The 20,871-nt window shown below is 50.0% G+C and overlaps 1 protein-coding gene across 2 annotated transcripts in view; it reads right to left on the bottom strand.

The window, feature by feature from the left end:
- The window catches only part of Kit (KIT proto-oncogene, receptor tyrosine kinase), a 78,569-nt gene that overhangs the window by 42,874 nt on the left and 14,824 nt on the right, over positions 1-20,871 (bottom strand). For both annotated transcript variants that reach the window (XM_006979721.4, XM_006979722.4), the window contains exons 2-3: positions 2,478-2,747; positions 38-319 (exon numbers count right to left, since the gene is read on the bottom strand). In XM_006979721.4, coding sequence (XP_006979783.1) covers positions 38-319; positions 2,478-2,747 — 552 coding nt within the window. The remainder of the gene's footprint in view (positions 1-37; positions 320-2,477; positions 2,748-20,871) is intronic.

Here is a 20,871-nt window from a genome sequence, read left to right as displayed (position 1 = left end):
TCTCCATCTCTCACAAGATGTAAGCAAGGCGCCATACCTGCCCTCACTTTCAGGATGAATTTGTCCGACATCACCCATTGGCCTTCTCGCTGGGCAGCACAGCGGAGGCAGAGGCGGTGGTAGGCCCGCTTCACGTTTTTGATGGTGATGCCAGCCTTGGGGTTGGGGACGAATGTCAGGTCCTTGGGGAGAGGTTTCCCGTCACACTCCTTGAGGGAATAGTTGGACACCTGCGGGTCTGTCAGAGGGCAGCGGACCAGGGCGTCGTGGTCTTCTTTACCGTACAAAGGCAGGTCGACCAGGAAAAGAACGGCAGGATCTGTGAAGCAGCAGAGCAAAAAGTCGGCGTGTGGCCTGGCTGCCCGTGGGCACGTTTGTGCGTCAGGCAGGGTCTTACTAGGCTGGCGGGGAACTTGTATGTAGACCAGGGCGGCTTCGAAATCAGAGATCTACCTGATCGGCTGGGATTGAAGGCATGCGCCACGACAGGAAAACATTTTTAAAAGACTTTTAAAGCACTACAAGCTTCTGTAACACATTTTCTTAAACTGTAACTTACATGTAGGAGAATGTGGTAGCTTGTCTGTAGGTGGACCATGGCCCACAGACTAAAGACTGGAAGGGGGTGTCAGATCCCCTAGAGCCAGAGCTGTCAGTGGTGGGAGTTGCCCAGTGTGGGTGCTGGGACCCAAACTGTGTGCCCCGTAAAAACCAGCATGTGCTTTTTTTTTTTTTTTTTTTTTAGTTTTTCAAGACAGGGTTTCTCTGTGTAGCTCTGCGCCTTTCCTGGAACTCACTTGGTAGCCCAGGCTGGCCTCGAACTCAGAGATCCGCCTGCCTCTGCCTCCTGAGTGCTGGGATTAAAGGCGTGCGCCACCACCGCCTGGCTCCAGCGTGTGCTCTTAAAGCCGGAGCTTCCTCTCGGGCCTCCAACACACTGGCCCTCGCTGTGGGTGCTATGGATCAAAGGCAGGTCCTCAAGCACTCATTCGACAAAGCAAGCTATCTATCATCCTAGCCAGCCCCCTCAACTACTGTTGAAAAATTATCCTGTCCACTTTGGAAATCAAATGTTGCAAACACACAGACAGAATCTGTTGCCGCTGAAATATATTTGTTTAATCATTTAATTAAGGGGGGAAAAAAGATCAAACCGTCGTGACCGAACTATGATCAGAAGCCACAGCTGGTTTTCTGCCTACCCTTTCTCTGTCACCAGGGTGTAGGGCCTCCGAGACAAGGTGCCATTTTCCTTTCCTCACGGTGGCATAGACTGGTTAAGGGCCTGAACGTGAAGGGAGAGTGTGAGCTGACTGCTCCGGCTAACTCAGCAGCCTCTTGCGTGACTGTGCGGCCCATCATGAAGCCTAACGGTGCTCTCATTACCACCTGGACATTACAGAACACCTTCTCCAATGTCACCAGCAGCTCGGGGTGGGGTGGGGTGGATGGGGGGTGGGGGGGGTGAATGGGGGATGGGCTTAACAACTGCGGAGCCGAACCCGGAAGCTCCTCAGCTGCCCACTTAGGGCAGGACAAGTGATAGAGCAGGCCGAGGCACAGTCAATTTCACGGCAATCTTCCGAGGCAGCTTTATTAACCCCTGTTGGAGCGCGTTAAGATTTGTATAATTGTGTCTCCCTAACAATCCCCTAAGGGAGGCTGCTCATCTTATCTAAAGACCACAGTGAGAAATGGAGGCGGCGCTCGCTAGGCAGCCCATCTCCCAGGCACAGGAAATACATCTGCTGTAGGCTCACGGAACCGAGAGAGAGCAAGTGATAAATGGCAGGCCCAGTCCCAATTCAACCAGTGCTGGAACCAGGACTTCCATTTCCTGCCTTCTCATATGTCCCTTAAACTGTCGTTAGCTTCGTTTTTACATCACCCAAAGGAGGCGGCCCTGCCAGGGCTTCTTGACATCCCAGCAAAAGCACACACACAAATTGGTCTAGAAAATGAGGTAGAGGAACATAACTGTCACATCTCTCTGTCTTCTGTTTCCGAGAGGTGGTAACGGCTGAGAAGAACCGACCCCAGAAGAACTCACGGCTGATAAGGGACACTTAGCTGTCTGAGTTGCTTTTTCTGGGGTTTACTCCCTGAAGAGTGGGCCAAGTCTTTTGAAGCGCTAGTCTGTTTAGGCCTTTGGAGGCCTTTGGTTCCCTGAAGTGTTTTTACTAAAGCGGGAATATTTAGTATCTCAAGGCATTAAAATGCAGTTTTCCCAAAGGGCCTAATTTATTCTGAGGGTTGACTCCAAGCACCAGGACAAATGGGCTAACCAGATTGTAATCCAGTTATGGCCTTGCAGACCCCCAGCTGGGGTCACACTCAAAGCCACTGTGAATCTAAAGATGGGGGAAGCCAGCAAAGGAAAACCTTTTATGTTGAGCCTTCTAGAACCTGTCACCTTGAAGTAGGAACGGGGTACTGGACACTCCACGACACAGCGACCCAGGAAGCCCGGCACTTACCCCTAACAAACACGTAAATAGAGCTTCGGAGCCCCGCGCTGTTGACACACGTATATTTGCCCGTGTGAGTGGCCTCGGCTTTTTCCTGAACCCATTCACGGTGCTGACCCTCACTCATTTGCTTGATGGTCTCGCAAGTCCATTTGACGAAGGCGGGATCAACACACACCAGCCTGATTGTGTCGCCGGCTTCCACGATCAACTCGGGTTGTGCTGGCTGGATGGACGGTGGAGACGGCTCCCCTGGACTCACAGATGGCTGAGAAGTCCCTGCCAAGAAAAACAAGGACTGTGTTGAGTGTGAGCTGTCTTGGCGAAATAAAGCAGTTCTTCTAATATTGAGCTCCATCTTCTGTGTACACTACAATAAAAATAGCCCTGCTATTTGTGGCTGAAAAGGGAATTCTGTCTAAAGTTTAAATTCATCTATAAAGTTATTTTCTGCAGCCTTCAATTAGTCCTGCGGGCCATATCTGGCGTACAAGCGGCCGGGCTGGAGGTGCTTTCTTCGGGTCAATCATGCACACACAGGGCTCGCACTGCTGACGGGCTGGCCTCACCGGCGCTGCTACGCTAACGCTCACCTTAGAAAGCACAGCAACATCGCACACAGTGGGAACCAGAAACCAAAGTGATCCCGGGTGGCAGGGGCATGACTTCGTCCTCAGTGGTGTCCTCACCGCTGAAGCGCGGCCCTCACTCAAGGAGATGAGCCACGAGCAAGCGCTGCTCACGCAGGCGGGCCTCATTAAAGGCAGTGGGTCACCAAAGACAACACTAGGAAGACTTTGTGTAAGAGGAGGTGGACAGGAATGGGAGAGGGGAGACGGGGAAGCAGTAGCAGGTATGACAAAGACACACATACATACATATACGTATACATATATGTATGTGTGTGTGCATATGTATCTCTGAAAAAGTACATTAAAAATAAGAGCGTACATGACAGGAAGACATCCGTCTGTCTTTCAAGCTTTGGAATTCACCCGTTTTCAGACAACACTCCTTACATGACAATGCTCACAGAAGTAAATATCCACCTATCTCCGAATGTCAAGGTAAAAAATGATGGCCGCACCTTGCGGATTAGACCCTGAGACAGTTTACCTCGTATGTTGGCTTCCAATCTGATCAACCGAGCGCCCAGGAAGCCCACCTCGGTGCGGCACACGATTTTAACACACATTGCAGAGTTAAGGGAAAACTCTCCGCTCCAGAAGCCAGGGTGAGAAGCACCGTCAGGCAAGCCTGGACATCGGAACTGAAAGCGGCGGGGTAGAACCAATCCCTAAAAGTTGCCCTCTGACCTCTGATGGTACATGCGTGTGTGCGCATGCGCACGCACAGAATAAAAATGTTTTAAAAAGACTCTGCTCAAGCACAGACTAAGTGAACTACAGCTGTAAGTTCAGACTGAAGAAGAGGAGGTGGGCTGGACCTTGACCCCATCAGACGAGGTGGAGGATGAGACTGCAGCGGACTAGGCCGCCAGGGGGAAAAGGCCTCCAGGAAGCCAGTGTATGAGGCACCCGGCCGGAAAACAGTCCTTGATAGGGAAGGCTGGAGAGCTTGCAAGACCCACACCTTGGCATAAGCCTGGTCCAACCTGCAGGACGATTGATCACTGGACAGGAATGACTTCAGGATGGAACCCCTACCAGCGAGGGTTCTACCAGACAAAAACGGAGGGAAAGTCATGAAAGGCTGGTTTTGTTGTCACTGTTTTTAAATCACCAAGGATGGGGGGGGGGAGGTGGGAGGAGGGAGGAAGGAGGGGGGAGGAGGGAGGGGAGGAAGGAGGTGGGGAAGAGAAGAAAAGGAGAGAAGAAGGGAGGCCAAGGCAAGATTGTGCTTTAGAAAGTGCCAGAAAAAAAAAAAAGGTGGGGTTGAGGCAGATACCACATGGTGAGACCTCAGACAAGAGACTCGTCCTCTAAGGCAGTTACAAAGAGACTCCTGGGCGCTGGCCAGGCGCACGCCTTTCATCCCAGCACTTGGGAGGCAGGGGCAGGTGGATGTCTGTAAATCTGAGGCCTGCCTGGTCTACAGAGTAGGACCCTGTCTCGAAGAACAAAAACAGAGCAACAAAAATAAATATAACACACACACACACACACACACACACACACACACACACACACACACAACCGGAGACTCCTGGAATTCAAGGGCACAGTTTCAGTGGAGTGGGAATTTCTGCCTGTTCCGGGGCAGGCAGCTTCAAGTGTGGAGCTCTTCTTATGGCAGGATATAGGAGGAAAAAAATCGAATGTACAGGCAAAGAAGTCTGCAAAGTAAGGAACACTGGGGGACTACGCACATGCGCACACAGAAGGCGGAGGGCCGGGAGAGTGGGACGGACGGACGGACGGAAGGCACGGTACAGAAAGGCTCAAATTGTCCTCTACGGGCTTATGAATGCATGATCAGCTTCATTCCCTGTCTAAATCCAGGCCAGCGGTTCACCTGGAAGAGCAACTGTGGTCCCATTGTGTCAAGGCCGGGTCACCCCAGAGCAAAAAGACTCTGCCCGGGACAACAATGACAGGGGTTACAGCCATCAAATGTCACTAAGCATCAGCAACCAGAGAGCTGTTCTAGGGTGACAAAGCCTTCCTGGGCCACCAGGCTTCACACCTCAATGGGGCGCAGCCTGCTTAGGGACATGGGGCAATGGGGACAGTTTTCAGAGGCCTGGGGAGCATTCAAAAAAAAAAGTGGAGGTAGCCACAAACTATTGGTCTCGGTTACTTATAGCCCAATTTATGTAGCCTTGGGAGAGAGGGAGGGAGGGAGGGAGGGAGGGAGGGAGGGAGGGAGGGAGGGAGGGAGGGAGGGAAGGACTAGTTCTAGTGAATGGAATATGCATGCTTCAGATGCTGACACCAAATTTAATCCAGAAATTTAGTTGATGCCTTACATACTTTTGTGAAAAACTTACAAATCATTGCCACTAGAAGTATTCGGGGTTTATTTCCCAAAATGACTTGTAAGTTCAACCTGCATACACAATATAAAATAAAAATAGTTTTATTAGGGTACAAGCGAAGGTAATGTTGATGGCCTTGTTTCCATGTTGTCGTCATGGCCTCTCCAAAAATAATAATAGTAGTAACAGAGATTCAGGGTTAGAGAAATAGAGATTCACATTAAAGGAGCGTCCCTCAGAAAGGTACTCCAGGGTTATAGGACTGCTCAGGGATAAGAGGGCTTGTAGAACAAGCCTGAGAGCCTGAGTTTGGGTCCTCAGCACAACATAAAAAGCCAGGCATGAAAGAGAGCCCCTGTAGCTCCAGCCGGGCAGGCAGAGAGATCCCACCCAGGAGCTCACTCTCCGGCTGGCCTAGCCCAGGCAGCCGGCTCCACGTCAGTGAGAGACCCTGTCTCAGGGGAGTGGATGACAAACAGCAAAGGCAACATCTGAGGTCCTCCTCTGACCTCTGTGTACAGGGGTGTGTGTGCCCATTCACACACACACACACACACACACACACACACACACACACACACAATTTCAACTGAGCTGTGGAACCACTCTGAAATACACATTTTCAAATGTATGCCCGATATTCAGCAAGCCTCCAACAACTTGTCGACTTGGCCATCTTTGGTCTGTCTACACTGGGATTTTTTGTATCACCAAATGTGATACTTCCTTAATTCTATGTGGCTGTGAATAGGAGTAAGAGTTGTGTTCTTGTTCCGGAACATGTTCATGAACCAAAAGAAAATGACCTACGATGATAAAACTCACCACCCCAGGGGCCGACGGGGGTTGGGGTGGGGTGGGAGTTTGTACATAGACAGCCATGAAAAGGGATGCATGACCTCCCTTACGTGACGTACGCGGAGCAGGGCAGTTCAGAGACAGGCCGTAGCATGGAGTTGGTTTGTGGGATGAAGAGACCATTTAACAGACGGCAGCTCTGTCCAGAGGTTGAATGGGGACTCTCCCACACCGTGCACCCGCTCTCATCATCGCTGAACTAGATAACGTAGCACACTCTCTGTCATAGATAGTGTATCCTCCTTCTTTTAAAACCCTAAAATCAAGCCGGGCGGTGGTGGCGCACACCTTTAATGCCAGCACGTGGGAGGCAGAGGTAGGCGGATCTCTGAGTTCGAGGCCAGCCTGGTCTACAGTCAGTTTCAGGACAGCCAGGGCTACACAGGGAAACCTTGTCTTGAAAAACAAACAAAAACATAAAATTAAAATTAAAAAAAAAAAATAAGCAAAAACCCTCGACAAGTGCCACCTAAGCCTTCTTCTCCGGCGGCCCTGCCTCTTTCCTTCATGACACTGCCACCTTTGGTGGAGCCTGATGAGGGCCCCAGTGTGACTGACACTGTGTCATTAAAAACAACAGCAAAAACACTGAACTCTCCCATCGCCTGCTGTTCTGCCCAGATATGTCCACACTGCACCTTCCAGGAAGCAGCCAGTGTTGATCGTAGTTCTTTTAACTCTGAGCTGAGGACCCTGTAACAGGCTGGAGCCCAAAGCGTTTGTGCCCCAAGGTGGCCAACGGCTACTCACACTGCCCGAGTCACCTGCTCTTTATCCCCAAACTGCCTAGGATGTGTATTGATAATCACTTATGTGTACGAAGTGTGCGCTGTGAACACACACACACACACACACACACACACACACGGGCATGTGTGTAAGGAGGAAACAGCTGAGGCTCGTGATTAATAGAAACTGTAAGAGGCGCCTCTATTAGCAGATCTACTGTTGGATTTAATGTGGGTGAAACGTTTAGATTAGATTACGATTAGAGGGGGGCCTCCAACTTGCAGCCTGCATTCAGCACGTCTGCAGAGGACTTGGGGGAACGAGATTAAAATCCGGAGCCCGGTGTATGTTCCGTGAGGAGGATGGCTACTCCTCAGAACGCTCCTGAGGACTCCTCTGGAACTCGAAAGCAACCCAAATCTCAAAGAAAAGAATTCGTTCCTCTATTGCATCCTCTATTGAAGATACAGTATGTCGGACACCAACTTTCATATTTTTTCTTCCCTTAAGAAAAATAAAATGCCTAAGGTATAGCTGCATTTGGTACCATGTGTCAGTTAACAAAACCGAGTCTAGACCTTCCGCACGTACGGACTGAGCAAGCCTGCTGGTCCCCGGTCCGGCCCCTACAGTAGTGACTGGCTCCTATTAGCCTTGACTTCGAGGGCCTTATTCTTGGACAAAGGACCATCCCTGCCAAGTCTGGATTTCTAGCTGAGGTTAAAAGTGGGAAGTCATTTCAAAGCCTTTCCACCTTTGGAGGTGAATATAAGGAACCAGGTAAAAGAATGGTTTGGAAGGAAACCCACGCAGAGGGGCCTAGTCTGGTTTTGGGGAAGTGGGCCAAGAGAAGACAGAGCCCTAGCCTGTAGTTCAACTGCCCCTCGGTTTCTGTACTGTTTGGTTACAATTTATAATAAAAAGAAAAACTAATGATGTGTGTGTGTGTGTGTGTGTGTGTGTGTGTGTGTGTGTGTGTGTGTGTCATATTGTTTCTGACATACTTTCCAGCCCCAGAGGAATATCATGATAAGAACCGAGATGGAAGGATCCTAGTAATTGCCCACAACACCCTGGAGACCTTACAAAGTCCATACTGGGAATAGAACAAAGCTGGGGCGGTGAGGAAGGGCTCAGTGAATGTCACACGGGCCCTCAAACCACTCCCGGGGGTAGGGGGACTCTGGTTCACCCACACAACTCAGGGAACCCAGGCCACCCAGGGCCCAGACTCTCTGCAGGCTGCTCTGCAGAGACCAGCTCCTTCGGCACAGATCTGTCGCATAACTAAAACTCCGTGCTGACGGGGACCCCAGAGGCTTGTGGGGAGCCAGACAATGTGAATGAAATCAAGACAGTGGGGGAGGTAAATGAGCCACATGTCACACACTGAATGAAGACTATCACGCTGCCCCAGATAGACCAAGAAAGGCTCCAGGGGAGGGGGCCATGACACCTGAGTCCGGGGAATCGGCACACACGTGTGTGAGGAAGAGAGTAACTTCTCAAAGTAGATGACTTCAGGGATTCAGGGTCAGCTACTCCTACGAGGGCCTGAACGGGCAGTACCCCTCCACAGGGGGCTCTTAGCCCCTCAGATCTGCCTCTGCAGCCTCAAGTTCCTTAGAGGATCAGGGACAAGAATGTGCTCAATAAATGCAAAGAGGGGTGGGGAATGAGAAGGTGCCCCATCTAGGAGAAGGGCTGTTAACTGAGAACACCATCCCTAACCACATCTCAGTGCGTGCATTTGCTCACGTTTTATTGAAGGTCAGCTCCAATTTGTGGCGAATAACTTTATTCTTTTATATTGTTGTACGTATTATGCAATAAAAGATTTAAAAGAAAAAAATCAAATGTACTTGGGGGTAGCATGCACTTTGAAATAGAACAAACTACTTTAGGCCCAAACGACTAGGACTAGGCACCTTTCAAACTATCTTCCTGGTCAAGTCTGAACACACTCACACAAGCATTACACACGGACACACCACTCCAAGATCTCCACAGGACTTTCTGGGTAATATTCAACCCAGTCACACAAAGATAATAACAGTACTGGTAGAATCATCATTAAGGTCACACAACACAGGTTTAGACAATACTGTAAATAAACTTTGACATCATCTCCTAGGCCCAGGCCCTGAAAACAACCCCTTTTGTTTAAAGCAAATTTCTGTTTAGCTTTTAGAGGTGGGATATTTAGAGTCTGTACAAAGTCTGCCGGATTTATGAGCCAAATTGATGTTTCAAGCAATAGAAATGCAACCACTTGCAAGTCGGCTTAAACCTCACAAAAAAACGACAAGGCATCTTGGCAGGATACTTTTAAAAGCAGCTCCTATGTCAAGGTTGGCCTAAAGATGAGCCTGTTTGCTGAAGGGGGAGAAATTAAACATAATAAAATGGGCACGTCGGTCATTAACGTAACAGGTGTGAGCTGGGTCTCCACAGACCCACAGTAACTCTGTTTAACTAGGGGAACGCCGAGGGCCAAGAACACCCCGCCCACACCCCAGCCGGCAGGAGGCAGACTCACAGCCAGAGATCATAACCATACCACGAAGCTGGTGCTGGCCAGAGGGCTGTGCATGGTGCTGGTTCACCTCAGGAGGGGTCAGAAGCGATCCTCGGTGGGAACTGAGCTTTGGATTTTAGTAGGGTCCTGTCTTACAGGGACTCAGCCACCTGAGACAGACAACCATTTTTTGTTGAAAATCAAACAAGCCTTGTATTAGATCACTTTGCCCAACTGTGGGCTGACAGTGTTCTTAGTCTCAGATAGGCTAGGCTAAGCTAGATGTATGAGAGGTTGAGCATGTTAATCAGGTACCTTTGAAACTTCTAACGGTTTTGTAAGTGCCGATATTACTGTAGCTTGAGGAATATCTACACTCAGGAGAACTGACCTGAGAAACGCGGGGTGTCAGCAACAATCAGACAGGGGTGCCTAGCGTTCAGAGTTCAAGTTGAAGAAATCAAATGGCCAGGCTGCGGGTGGGATGGGAGAGGGCAACAGCGTGCTCAAGTGCGAGCCTCTAGAAGAGAGTTTCAGCTGGAGGTTAGGGTTGGGAAGACCATCCCAGGGCCTGCCTCTCCATAGGAGGGGTAGGGAGCCAAGCCTGGCTGCCACTCCAGGATCAGGACTAGAACAAAGCCAGCTTAGAGACAAGAGTGGGCCTGGCCAACAGCCGATGAGACATGAGCAGGCCATAGGAGGACAGCCAGGTGAGGTGGGTATTTCTGGGCGCTTGAGGGGACTCCAGGCAGGCTGGCCCTGGACGGTGAAGAAACAAGACAAGACTCAAGTTTTAGGCCTCTGTGATGGGATGACGGCTGTGCCAAGTGATTAGGGGAAAAAAAAAAAAAAAAAAACAACAACAACAACAACAACAAAAAAAACAGACTTAAGGACATTTGAACCAGTGTGATGGCCAGGCCCTAGAGATTCGAGCACAGGAGAGGTGAGGGCCAGGGACACACTCATGCTTACTGGCCCAGATAGTAACTAGGGGTATTGGTATCTGTGAAATCACTGGGATGAGGGGTGGACTACAAAGGCCCGAGCTATCAAGGACAGGACCCAAGGTCACTGAAGGCGGGAGGAGACTGAGGATGGGGCATTTCGGGTGGATGGTGCACATGGAGGAGACACTCCAGGGGCCGCTGGGAGAGCAGCTCCCGGGCTGGCACATGAGGTCCAGTGGTACAGGAGCCCATAACGGCTCAAGGGCACCAAAGTCAGGGTGCGACACTGTGTCAAGCCTCCCATCGCTTAGACCGAGGCTTTTCAGGAAAATATCTGTGATACAAGAGAGATGAGGCTCTCTGCCGGGTCCCACAGAGGAGTCCAAGTGGAGAAATAACAGTGGAGAATGAGGCCTGGCTGCTGTACCCAGATTTCATAAAATAGTGGGGAGCTGGGCCCAGAGGGGGCAGCCTGCTGTCCCATTGCTTAAGAGGCTGAGATGGGGGAACCCAAGGATCTTGGAAGAAGCATAGTCCCCCAGGGCTAGAAAAGGAAGCCACACACACACACACACACACACCCCGACAAACAGGAGTGCCCTTGCTCTGAGGAGGTAGGCCTAGGAAGCTGCCTTCTCCACCCTTCCTCCTACCTGCTGGGCTGCATGGGGACTTCAGCCAGGGGGGTCCACCTGCAGCTTGGGCCCTTCCTGCCTCACGGCTGCTGAGGGAAGGAACTCGGCTTCAGCAGGCCCCCCAGTTTCTGCCTTAACCACATGCACAAGCCCGGGGCTAATAAATCACCTTTCCTGTAAGCTTCATGTAGTCTTGCATCTCTGGTTCTGGGGGATCTGGGGCTTTGTTTTTGTTGTTTTATCTTTTGAGAGGAAATCTCGCTATGTTGCTCAGGCTGGTCTCCAATGCCAGAGCTGAGCGAGGTGACACCCCCCCCACACACACACACACACACACACCCACACACACCCACACACACCCTCCATCTCTGTCTCTTGAGCAATAGGGACTGACTACAGGCGGGCACCACTGGGCCGAGCTCCTGGCTATGACATTCCTGATCCCCAGGCAGAGCGACCGGCCTACTCTGCTGTTAAGTATTTCTCCACTCAGATTCCTCCGCAGAGCCCTGTGGAGCGTGCCCCACCCCAAAATCCTAAGCGAGCAATCTGGTGGCAAAGAAGACGCCCTCGGGCTACCTGCACCTTCTGAAAAGCAGATGTCACATGTTCAGACCAAAGCGATTGTCACATGTTCTGCTGCTTCCGAGGGACCCACAAGGACGCCAGGGAGGTTTTTACAATCGTGGCATTCAGCACAGCTTCCCACTGACTGAAGGACATGGGCAAAAGTGTGAGCTGTTTGGTCTCGCTGGGATTTCACATTTGTACATCTTAAATAAAACACATAACTGCCTCTGTCTGTTTTCAAGCAGCTAGTGAAGGATAAAAGGGAGTACACCAGGTAGAGACATACAGACGTTCTGAACTTTCCTGACCAGAAGTCTCCTCACCTAAGAATTAAAAGTTCAAAAGTCTCAGGAGAACTAAGAAAAAAATCCAGGGCCTGTTTGGGACCTAACTCAGTGGGTAAAGTCAGTCTAGTTCGCCAAAGGTCCTGGGTTCAACTCCTGCGTCCCTCTTATACTGGAGTGGGGCAGACAAGCCTGTAATCCCAGCCCCTCCAAAAGGCTGAGCAGGAGAGTCAGGAGTTCAAGGTCATGCCTGACCTCCACCAGCCCTTGGCCCACCACGGGCTTGTTGAGAGCTTGTCTCAACACTCCCACCACTACAGAAAACTTAGTTCCTTGCTCTTGAGGTGTCTGCCTAAAATTCCGGGGGCCAGCAAGACAGCTCAGCAGGTCAGGAGCTTTGCAGGCAGCCTGGTGAGCTGAACTCAGTCCTAGGATCCACACCATGGAAGGGGTCGACTCTGGAAGTTCTCTTCTGACCTCCACACATGTGTGCTTTGGTGCACACATGCCCTTACACCACACACAAAGTAAATAAATAAAAATTCAAAATAAATATAATTAAAAAAAATTTTTTTTGGAAAGTCCAGGACCTATAATCAAATACTTAGAACCTAAGGGGTAAAGGTAAAGAACTCTCCTTAAAGACTTAGGGGCTGAACACAGAAGGTCCTCAAATGCCTTGTGGCACAGCTAAAGGCCACAGGTCAGTAATTCCTGGTCTACACCCACACTTCAGCGAAGATTCTTAATTGTTTTTTTTTTTTTTTTTTTTTTTAGAACGTCTTCCAAATATACAGTTACCAGAAGTACAGGCTTTCCTAGGAAAATATTTCCCTTTAAAATAGTCCCTGCTCACTCATCCTAAGAAAAAAATCCAACTGAGCGTCTGAGGAAGCAGGACCGCCCCCCCCTACACCCCACCTCCATCTCAAAGACTCAAAGAGAGGAAGCTTCCTTAGTCATTATGAACGTGGTCTTTGGGGAGTCAGATAAGCCCCGGGTTTGACAAGGACGACATGTGTGGCTGTATCACAGAGGGGGAAGGAGGAGGAGGAACTTTCTCACTTCCACTGGGTTTTCCCCCCCATCCAGCCCAGGCTCCTGCTGTAAATATGGAGGTTTCCGTGTTTTGATTTCTGGAAAGCACTCACTGAAATGTGAACCAGATAAGAAGCGCCAGGAGCGGCCTCTAATAAACACCCGAAAAAGAGACCCGGCCATCTGCTCAGTCAGAGCTGGCGGTGGCGTCCGGGGCTGTCCACTTCTTTCAACATTAACTTCCTTAACTTAAAGAGCAGAGCAGGAGACAGGTCAGGAAGAGAGGCAAGGGTCGGCCACACTCAAGAGCAGGACAGGTGCAGGGCAGTGGGACTCCAAGCCACCGGCAGCTCAGCACAGCCCTGCTCCGGGCCACCTCCCAAGCTGCACAAACACGCCCACAGGGATCTGTGTAGGCGCTGCCACAGATCCAGGTCAGGAGTGCTCGCTCTGTCTTCACTGGGGCAGCAGGAGTGGCCTGTGCTCACGGATACAGCACTGCTCATATCCTCCCGGCATGCTGTGCTCTCTCGGGAAGAGTCTTAGAACCCGGCTCAATACCAATTCTGCAGGCCCAGGAGGGAAAGCAAGGGTGGTGTGACCGTGACAAACAAAAACTTTTGCAAATTAAGCTTTGGAGACCCCAGGCTCTAGTTCCCATCCTACGGCATCAAGTTCTAATGGTGTCCAAGGAGACATTAGGTAAGAAATGATTAACATTTTCACACCTCCGTGTGTATGTGTGTGCACACATACATATGCACATGCATATGGCAACTGGGGCATTTCGGAAATTTATTAGATAAAATATGCGTACTAATTAATGATGTTTAACCATTTGTAAGTATGAGGTTGAGCGGCATTAAGTGCAATCACATTGCTGGGCAGTTATCATCATTCATTTTTATAAATTTTCATCTTCTCAAACAGAAACACTGCCCGCTAACCACTAGCTCTCCAGTCCTTTCTCCCCTGCTTCATGAGGCCACTTTCCATCTCCATGAATTTGGCATTCTAGGTACCTTGAGGAAGAGCACTCCTACACTACTTGTCCTTGTGGGACTTGAATGTTTCCCTTGTGGTTACGCCGTGGCGTGTCAGAATTCTATCCCTGTTCAAGGCCGAATAATGTTCCATTGCACGTCTGTATGTGCCACACTTCTGCCTTCCTACTCATCCTGACGTTTGGACGGTTTCCCTGAGGCATTTTCAACTATGATCAACACTTTGGAAACGCCTCTCTGATTTTTCCAGCTTTCGAAAAGATGCTAGGAATTAATTATACTCGACTTAGCTAGATGAATATGCTAATTTTCTTCATAATGGGTAAGTCAATACATTTGACTCATAAACGTACTCCGAAATCTACTTTTAAGGGACCTGTCAAATAAGGAAAAGTGCGTCTTCCCTGTTCCTGCACACTACAGCAAACAGGAAATTTCCCTTCTCCTGCTACCGTCAAGATGTCATCTATCCAGAAGCGGGGGATAGAGCGGTAATGTTTTCGACAAGAAATTTTATCTGAGGCAGCTGCTGAAGAAGAGGGCAGAGGCAGTGGAGGCTGCCCTGCCACCAGACTTCAGTTCCTTGAAGGGCAACAGTGTCCTGCGGAGCTGGCTAACAGGCTGGGGCGACTCCCCGGGGAGTCGAGAGGGTAGTCCCTCTCTACTCTTCCTGTTATCTTGCCAAGGAGGAGAATCTGTTTTGTCGTTGCTAGAGAGATTTCTAGGAAGACCGTGAGCCTGATATCACAGAACCTACAGAAGTTAAGGGGCTCCCTAAGGAACAGGAAGCCCCCTTCTCGGTCCTTCCCAGAGAGAAGAAAAAGCAGCCCTCTAGTCGAGGGCAGGGATGGGTCAGCCTGGGTGGCCTGCATGTGCCCGTGAAACCAGCAGATGACACGCTCTTCCCCGGGAAGAAAAAAGAAAAAAAGCGAGTATCAGACGTTAGCAGTTGTAGCCTGGGGTTCTCTGCACTCTTGGTCTTGCAGCTTCTCTGTGGGTTTGCAATTATCCACCTCACCCCACCTAAACAAGGAACGGTAAGGGGCAGGGCGGGGTCCAACTGCGTAACTTTATACAGCACTTTTTAAAGTCTAGACCAGAGGGTCTCAGTGACAGGTGCTGCCCTAAGCTTGGGGTGGCAGGTGACACCACAGAAATATAGTGTGACTCAGGGTAGGAGGGTTTGCGAGCCAGACATGGGGATCCCAAGCCAAGGCGACGAAGCTTTGGGGAAGCCCACTGGCCTCTCCAGGCCTCAATGGCGACGTCCAGAAGTCACGCATGGGGCTGTTCAGGATCCTTCCATCATCCCTAAGTCCTCGAAGAACCTATTCTTGATAAAGCTCCCCGCTGTTGCTGCTGGGATCACTAATGTGACAGCCAGAGAGAGGCTAAGGACCTAAGGGACCTGAAGTCTCCCAAAAAGCACCAAGAAAACCAGAAAACCCTGAGCCCAGGACAAGCAGGAAGATGGGGAGGGAACGGTGGTTCAGAGCGCACTGAGGTCAGGCGGGAAATGGTACCTGACGACAAAGTCACTAAAACAAAGGACACAGGAACCAAAATTACATGCCTCTGGGGTAACAATGTCCCTAGTCAGCTATGTACGCTACAGTTATTCTCACACAATTCTTAAAAACTTGAGCTTTCGTTCCTAAATTTACTCAGTCAAGCAGAAGTTTACAACAGGTAAAAGTTGTAAACTAAGAAAGTATGGTGAGGTGACTCTGATGTGTAGCTCAGAGGCAGAGGGCTTGGCTAGCACACTAAAGGCCCTTGGTTCGATCCTTAGCATTGCAAATACAGAGTATATAGAAGCCGCAATGTAAAATGCACACACTCCAGTCATTTTCAAATAGTCAACAGATTCCTAGTTTCTCTACCCAAAGCAAGATTCCCACAAGCACATGAGCATTTTTACTCTATAGGTCTTGAAATACCATCTTCAAAAAACAGGCTTAAGGCTACGCTGTTTTTGTACATGACGTGTGTGAATGTTACGGCAACTCTTCACATAAAGACCAATGAAGCTGAGTCTCTTATTTTAGACAAATGCCCCCATCTCGAGCTGCTGCTGTTGCTGGGATGTAGCTCATAAGTTTTCACCTTCTAGGAAGGGAACACAAAGCCTTAGCCAGGGCAAAACAAACTAGGGCCAGGAAGTGTATCTTTCTTCATTTTTATTTGTGTGTGTGTGTGTGTGTGTGTGTGTGTGTGTGTGTGTGTGTGTGTGCCTGTCTGTGTATAGTTTGTGTGTCAGTGTCTGTGTATCTGTATGTCTCTGGTGTATGTGTGTGTCTGTGTGTGTGTGTGTGTGTGTGTGTGTGTCTGTCTGTCTGTCTGTCTGTGTGTCTTTGTGTGTCTGTGTGCAGGCACCTCAGAAGCCAGAAGAGGGCATTGGATCTCCTGAAGCTAAGGTGGTTGTGAGCACCAGAGCAGGTTGCTGGGATCCAGCTGATTCCTCTGGGAAAGCATGAAGCACTTTTAACCACTGAGCCATCTCTCCAGGCCCTGCATGTCTCTTCTATCACTGTGTGGGAAGAACAGGACACCCCAGAACCCCACTTCTGTGTGCAAAGGAGGAAGCGGTGCTCAGAAGCCCTGGGGGAGATAAGACAGCAGTCATTTCTATGAAAACTTGCCCTGCGCCTTTTCCGGTGCAGACTGCCGACCTCTGACCCTGTATCATGACTGCTTCTTAAAGCTCTGGCGTTGGTGGAAATGCAGGTGTGTCGAGGTACGGCTGTCGCTTAGGCTGTAACTCTGTGCTTCGTGTGCTTTTAGCTGCACACAAGGCACAGGGACACGGAGTAGTGGCCAGCACATCCTGGGCAAACACCAGCACACCTCTAACTTAGCCCAGTGGCCTGTTCAGTGGGATTTTGGGGGGGGGGGGTTGTGGTTGTTGTTGTTGTTGTTGTTGTTGTTGTTGTTGTTGTTGTTGTTGTTGTTGGAGACAGGATTCCTCTGTGTAACAGCCCTGGCTGACCTGGAACTCGCTCTGTCCTCCTCAAGAGTAGCCTCTCCTTCGGCTATCTCCCTGGAAGACTCACACTCCAGAACCTGCTCTCATGGGTAACTCCACGGCCAGAACCAAGGTTAAAACCAAAGAACAAAATGCTACTGCAATGGGGCCAGCTGCCAGTGAAGCTAGACCAGCTTTCCTAAGAAACTCAGCAAAATCAGATAATTAGCATGCAGCCTTAAATTCAGGTGTCCTTGAAATAATTGTGAAGACGGTACTTCACCTCCATTCCCATCATTCAGTCCTGCAAAAATACCACATTGAAGTCTTGCCATGGGCTAGGCCCGGGGAACACCAGTGCATAAGACCTCCCTCCCCGCCCCCGCCAGTGCAGGTTACACTGAGCCCCTTGTTGGGCAATGGACCGATACTGACACATTTGTGTAATTACTCTGCGATAAAGTGTGAAGAATCAGGCAGCACAAGAGAGCTGGCCTGACCCACCCTAGGGGTGGAAAAGCAAGGGGAGGTGCAGGGGATGGAAACTGGGGTGCACCGGGAGGCCAGGGAGAAGCCCTCTGCCCTCTGTGCCCCAGGCCGTGAGCAGAGGCCAGGAAGCCACATACCTTAGAGGAAGCCAAGGGACCTCTGAGTGCAAAGCAGGAGGCAGGTGTGGCAGAATAGAGCCAGGCTACCCAAGAGGATGTCTGTAGTCCCCCGAGTATGTATGTGAGTAATTCTGGGGGTGGGGGACAGGGCGGCGGGGGGGGGGGGGGGGGGGGGGTGTCTCCGAAAGCTTGGAATCAAGGCAGCTGTCAATCGTATTTATCCTCTGAAAATATCACCGCTAGAAAGGTCTTGGCTTCTCCAGCACCGCGCACGCACGCTTCTGGAACCTGTGCACACACAGTGCTCAGTGCTGGAGTTTTCTGTCTTCCTGTCTGGACTAACTGAAACTCCTATCTATCTTTCTTGGGCTGACAGAAGAAGAACTGAGAACCTGCACCCTGTCTGAACCCAAGGGACTCAAGAGGCCCGGAGCTTTGTGTTGCAAGGAAGCCCAGCCATCCTGACACCCGTAGTCAGCGGTTCCCAGCCTTCAGCCTGCAACAGCTTCCCCCGATGGCCTTGTTAAAGGGTCTGGGGAGCTATGCTCTCACATTTCCAATGCAGCAGGTTTGGGGGAGGGGGATGCTGGCATCTTTACCTGGTGCCAAGGGGCGGCGACTGATGTGGCCGGTCCTGACGGCAACTGGAGAACTGGAAGCCCCCACCCCCACCCTACACAGTAGTCAAGACAGCTAGCAGAAGCAGCAACCCAGACTCGGGACATTAGCGTAGCAAGAAACTGTACCAGGATCTCTATCTTGGAGCTCAAGTCAAACCTGCAGAAACAGATTTTCTTGAGTGAGCGAATCTGCCTGGCTTTTACACCTAGAAATCGGCCTCGCGCTGGGTCCCCCTGACAAGCCTTGGCAGCCTGTCCTGCACAGATTTCTCAAATCCCCAAGCTTTCAAGTGGGAAATGTTGCAGAATGCACCAGTCACAGCTACAGGACTCCAGAACAGTGCCACTGGTGACGAAGACAACTTCTGCAGCGCATCAGACCGCAATCTGGCTCAGTGAGTCAGAGGGCCTGGCACTCAATCCTCCCATGCCCCCGCCCCCCAAACCCGCCCCGGGGGAACCTCCAAGCCCATTCTCTTGCATCAAGGAGGACAGGGGTCCCTTGCACAGACCATGCTCTTGAACAGGACCATTACCTCTTACAGATAGGAATGATTGCTACCTGCTGGAGAAGCAGACCTGAGTTGCCGCTCTCCTCAGAGAATCTAAGGGAACCTGGCTGCCATGTGGAACTCCTCTCTTTTCAGAGCCCCATTGTGCTGGTCTATACCATTGGGGCCTGACTCAGAGCCCTTGCCAAGCGGTTGTCTGTCTGTCCATAGCATTGCTAACCTTTCTAATAAACGTCTTGCCCACGACAATCTGTCTCTGTCCATTCAGAACTCTACTCCCGATACCTTTCATCCCCTAGCAAGCATTTCTTGGTTAGGCAGATACCCGCCACTGTTTTCCTCCACTGCTAATCAGATAACTGTCCTGCAACAGTTAATTCTACAGCCGTTCTACACTCACATACACAAAATAGAAAATAATTAGACCCAAACAATTGCATTGGTTTAAAAGCACACTAATGGACAAAATTGGTGTATTCAAACTTGATTCAACATTCATCAGGGAGGCTTGCCGGTCAATTTGCTTAATGAGTGTTCACTTTTCTCTTAAATTTTCTGGGGTGACATTCTCTCGGAGCAACACATTAAAGCCTGCTTCTCTTCTGGAAGGAATTCTTAATGGGTGGGTCCCTGGTGTAAAATGATCTCAGCGCCTGCAGGAAACAAGAATAAATGCCTGAAACTGGTCCTGCTGTTTTCCAGAATCGAGAAAAACAGCAATAAACAACAACAAAACCTTCCAGTATGTCCACTGAGAAAGTTTCACTTCCTACACTGCTTTGGACTACGGCCGGCTATAGACTGAGGACTGGGAAGAGAGGCCAGTTCTGAAACAGCAGCAAGCTTTTGTTTGTTTGAGACGTAGTCTCTCTATTCAGTCCGGCCACTCCCTGTGTAGACCAGGCTGGCCTCCAACTCACAGAGATCCTCCTGACTCTGCCTCTCAAGTGCTGGGGTTAAAGGCGTGCCTGGCTAGTTACCTGTTCATATGATGATTGAAATCGATCGACAATTAGGAGAAATTCACGTTGGAGGGAGAAAAATTTGGTGATTTTTTGGAAATATAAATTAATATTTCAAGCCCTGGCAACATTTTCTTTCAAATGACTATAATTAGAAATACACAAATATTTTCCAATTAGGTAGCAGTGATAGCTGTATTCAGTGGCATTATAGATGTATAAAAGTATAGATGTGGCATTAAAGCTTTCAAGACTATAAAATGACTCTGTCTCCTTCAGAGCTCCCAGACAGACCAACAAACAGCACAGAGTGTCAGTTCTTACAAACGTTCCTCAAAGACAACAGCTCCATAATGAGCTTCCTGGTCCTTGATGTTTTCCACTGCCATGTTTTGTCGTAAACAATAAGCTGAGACAGCTGATGTCAGGAGGCCAGGAAGTATTTGTTTCCACACTAATCTGTTTTCAGATAGTTTAACAAATGCAACTCTTGTCTCCACGACAAATGTTTTTAAATTGTACTTTAAAAAGGAGATTGTGTTTTCAAAGGCATCAGCCAGTCTTTTAATGTTTCCCTTTGGTCCAGGCCTGGCAAATCCATAAATTAACAAGCCGTAGGGTAAAGGGAGGCCCCAGAGTCGGCTTCAGGGGTGGTAATCACAAAACTGGGTAGAGAGCAGAAGCCAAGACTTCAGATGACATCACAGCCCTGCGTGACCTGGTGGGCAGGGCACCCAGAATATGACATCACAGCCCATGTGATCTGGTGTGTGGTGCCCAGAGTATGCAGAGTGGGGACGAACTACCAGCAGCAAACGTAGCTCACCACACAGCTCATTCTGAGAAGACACAGTGAGCACAGGGAGACTGGGAAGCCATGTCCAATGTGCCCAGGTATTCTGGAGGGAGGGAGGTTCCATGCCTGAGGCAGTGGTGGGGATGGGATCTAACAGAAGAGGGGTAAGAAACAGAAAGAGAGGCCTGGACAGAGCGGCTGGGGACAGGCACGGAGGGCAGGAAGGTTACCACCATTGAGTGACAACAGGACCGGATAGCTGGGCCCGCAACACTCAGGACACAGTACTGGCCTGCCCGTTTCAAAGAGCGGGAGAGAGAAAAACTAAAAAGCAGAGTAACATCTCTAGTGTAGAAAACAAAGTCTTTCAGCTGGCGGCACACCCCTGTAATCCCAGTGTGCAGGAGGTGAGGGGA

Source organism: Peromyscus maniculatus, chromosome 10 (genome assembly GCF_049852395.1).
Source record: "Peromyscus maniculatus bairdii isolate BWxNUB_F1_BW_parent chromosome 10, HU_Pman_BW_mat_3.1, whole genome shotgun sequence".
NCBI classification, from domain to species: Eukaryota; Metazoa; Chordata; class Mammalia; order Rodentia; family Cricetidae; genus Peromyscus; species Peromyscus maniculatus.
The sequence above is the reverse complement of the archived record's forward strand: the minus strand, read 5'-3'. Positions and strand labels throughout refer to the sequence as shown.